Source organism: Rhineura floridana, chromosome 11 (assembly GCF_030035675.1).
Source record: "Rhineura floridana isolate rRhiFlo1 chromosome 11, rRhiFlo1.hap2, whole genome shotgun sequence".
Classification (NCBI taxonomy): domain Eukaryota; kingdom Metazoa; phylum Chordata; class Lepidosauria; order Squamata; family Rhineuridae; genus Rhineura; species Rhineura floridana.
The window spans coordinates 55,505,398-55,508,769 of record NC_084490.1 but is presented as its reverse complement, the minus strand read 5'-3'; the positions used below and the strand labels follow the sequence as shown (position 1 = coordinate 55,508,769).

The window sequence follows — 3,372 nt, the reverse complement described above, 5'->3', positions numbered from 1 at the left end:
CATTAAGTATTATACGTTTGTATATATTTGGGGAGAGCCAATGGCTCAGTTGTCCAGCACTTGCTTCACTTTGTATAAAGTCCGAACTTTATTCCTTGGCATCTCTATTTAAAAGTATCACAAATAGTGGGGGTGGGAAAGAACCTGCCTGAGATGTTGGAGAGCTGCTGCCAATCTGAGTAAGCAATACTAATCTAGGTGGAGCAATGGTCTTACACAGTGTAAGACAGCGTCATATATATAAGCACCCAAAAAAGGCTAGGAGCCAGTTGTTTATACTGACCATCCTGGAGCTGAGTTTGCATTCTAGAACTCATGTGAGCAAAAACTGAAACCATTCTAGAGTCTTAGGATAATGTGCTCACACACACACATAATGTTTAGTGTGCTAACTATGTGCAGGGAGTGGGATAAAAAATTATCCCGCATGGCTTTAGATCAAGGAGTCTCTGTACAGGTTTTCATAATAAAACAGTAATGAAACACCAGAGTTGAACTACAGAACTTGTAATCAACCTCTCCTACAGAACGTGGAAGCTGTTGACCAAAGAGTGCTACACAACCATCAAATGGCTTCAGGATTGGCTGGAATTGCAATAGTTCTTGGTACTGCTGATGTTCTCCATGCTTTTGCCATTGTGGAGAAGGAAGACATGTTCAAGAAGACCCCTTGCCCAGCTTTCCTGATGTTTGAAAATGCTGCTTACCTGGCTGACATGAGCTTTGAGCTGCCTTGCAATTGCAAGCCCGAGGAAATCACTTCTGTGGTTTGGTACTTTCAGAAGAACATGGGCAGTCAGCAGACTAAGGTCTTGACAGACTTTGATGGCACTTTGGTTGTGGACTCCAGCCACATCAAGATGGGCATCGACATGCTCCGGCGCTTCAGCATAAGGATGTTCAGTCTCATTGTCTTCCGTGCTCAACTGGAAGATTCAGGGCACTATATTTGTGGTACAAAGAAAGGAGAGTTCTTCTATGGCTATGATGTAGATGTGCAGACTTCCAAGGACATAACTGTTGCTTTTGCAGATGAGGATCAACACCCACAAAGGGACCACAATGAGACACACTTCATGGTCTTCACCATCTTCTGGGACTGGACCAAGTGCAATCGCTGTGATGTCAGAGGTGAGCAACGAAGAATTGGGCTGTGTTATGTGCAGAGCCCTTATCTGCTCAAGCGATACCGTACTACTATAGCAGAGGTAGCCTCCTGTGGCTCAAAGTCAGTCCCACAGCAGTTTCGGGGTGTTCAAATTAGGAAGCCTGAGGTCATTATCCGAAGTTGCATGGCATCTTGCAGAAGGAAGATATCCGCAAATGGAGAGGCATCCATCTCAAATGTCATCTCAAAGCTTGGAGAAAAACCCTGGGTTCCCGACATCCCAATTCAATTCCACAAACAGGCCCTTGGCAGCGGGTTGATCATTGCCTGTCCTGGTGCTCGGCCAGAGCATGCCGTGGCTTGGGACAAAGACTCAACTCGGCTGTACCTCACTAGGTTCCTTGCTGGGGTCAACAAGAGCATGAGGGTCTTCATTGATCATGGAAATCATCTGCATATCCGCTTTGCCCAGATGAATGACAGAGGTATCTATTACTGCTGGCGAGAGGGGCAAATGGTTGCTGGTTTCCGGCTATCTGTGGTGTATGAGAGCCGCCACAAAAGAAGCATTGATGATCCTGAGACACAATATGCTATCAAGGCCATCCTCACAAGCTATGTCTTCATTGCCCTCCTCTTTGTTGTCATCCACATTGTCCGCTGCTGCTTTTATGCCTTCAAGTGCACATACGTTGAATAGCACCTCCCAGAAAATAACTAGGGGCTTGATATTTTTACTTATTTTTTTTTTATTGTTGTTGTTAATCAGTTACCTATCAACTTATTAAAGAATTAATTTAGCAACTGTCTAGCTCTTAATTAAGCAACTGAGCTTAAACAACATATTGCAAAACACTCAAGGGGCTTTTTGGAGAATTGTTTTTCTCATGTGGGGCAGTGTTCAATGTAATAAACCAAGAGTCATATACCCATTGCTAGAAGGAATGGTCGTTCTTTAACTTTTTTCATAAAATATAGGACTATGAAATATTATCCATCGCAATCTATTGCCAGCTTGCAAACAAGTTCAAAACGCATCTGTATTCTGGAAGATCTAGATTTAGAAATACTGATAATCAACAGAGCACTGTCTGTATACTTCATTTGCCTGCCTGTGATTCTTATACAGTAGTTACAAGAACCATAAAAATCACAGTGGCAGAGTGCACATGTTTTGCCTGCAGAAGTAACTAGTTTCCATTCTCCAGACCTTGGCATCTCCAGTTTTGAAATGATTTCAGGTAGAAAGCTGTGAAAGATTTCTTTGTGCCTGAAATTTTGGACAGCTGCTGCCGCCTGAGTAAAAAGTACTGGTTTAGATAAACTCAGTGAAAGGCAGCATCATAGCGTTATATGATTAGGGGTTGGTATGGATTATGTCTTTGGGGGCCCTTTTCAGCCTCTGATTTGGAATCCTGTATCTTGGAATTGGGATCTACAGCAGAGAAACATGCCACACTAGTCAAACAAGTTCCTTTTATAAGTTAATCACTCTAGCCTGGCTAGGCTCTTCGTTATCTTAGGGGATTAATCTGCATATGTAAAAATTTGGTCCAGAGAAGACCTGTTGACATAGGAAACCTTGCAAAAGAGTGATCCAACCCAGAGAGAGAGAGAGAGAGAGATTGTTTGTTTGTTTGTTTAGAATTAGTCTGGTGGGTGAAGCTGGGAAGAGAGCCAGAGGTGTGCCCTGGAATCTTGATGGGGAAACATGATCTGTTGGACTGTTAGTGGTGTGAACCTCTCCATCTTACACTCAGGTTGTATATATGTGTAAATAAAACCATATATCCTAAAGATACCACAGTCTCCACTGACCTTCATTCCAAGGAAACCAAACCCTGGGTAAGTGCTGGAACCCCTGGAAGTCTCACACCACTTGGAGATTGGGGTGTGCGCAGCACTGGCGTTAGCAGTGGGATTGAGTTCTCTGGAGGAAGAATTGGGAGCAAGATGTACCTGAATTAAAATGGAGGAAGAACCAGCAACACTCCTAGAACAGATTAAGTTGCTGTTCCAGAAGCACTGTGAGCAGCCAACAGAACAGCGGCTCCAGGAGTTCCGGCAGCAGAGAGAGCAGAGGTACTAGCGGCTTGAAAACATATTTGAAGAGAAAAAGGAGACCATGTGAGGAGGCGAGAGCCCTGCCTGATCGGCTGCTACAAGGGGTTGAGAGTGACCCAGATGCACAGCTGCAGAGCATCCAGAGAGATTCAGGAAGTGGATGGACTGAAGGGGTTAGCTGTGAGGGAGAGGAGGCCTTG

The 3,372-nt window shown here is 44.2% G+C and overlaps 1 protein-coding gene across 1 annotated transcript; it reads left to right on the top strand.

Moving 5' to 3' along the window:
- The first annotated feature begins 569 nt into the window (after window positions 1-569).
- FAM187A (family with sequence similarity 187 member A) lies at window positions 570-1,808 on the top strand. Its single transcript, XM_061591293.1, has one exon. It carries the CDS (start codon window positions 570-572, stop codon window positions 1,806-1,808), a length of 1,239 nt encoding a protein of 412 aa, XP_061447277.1.
- The last annotated feature ends 1,564 nt before the right edge of the window (window positions 1,809-3,372 follow it).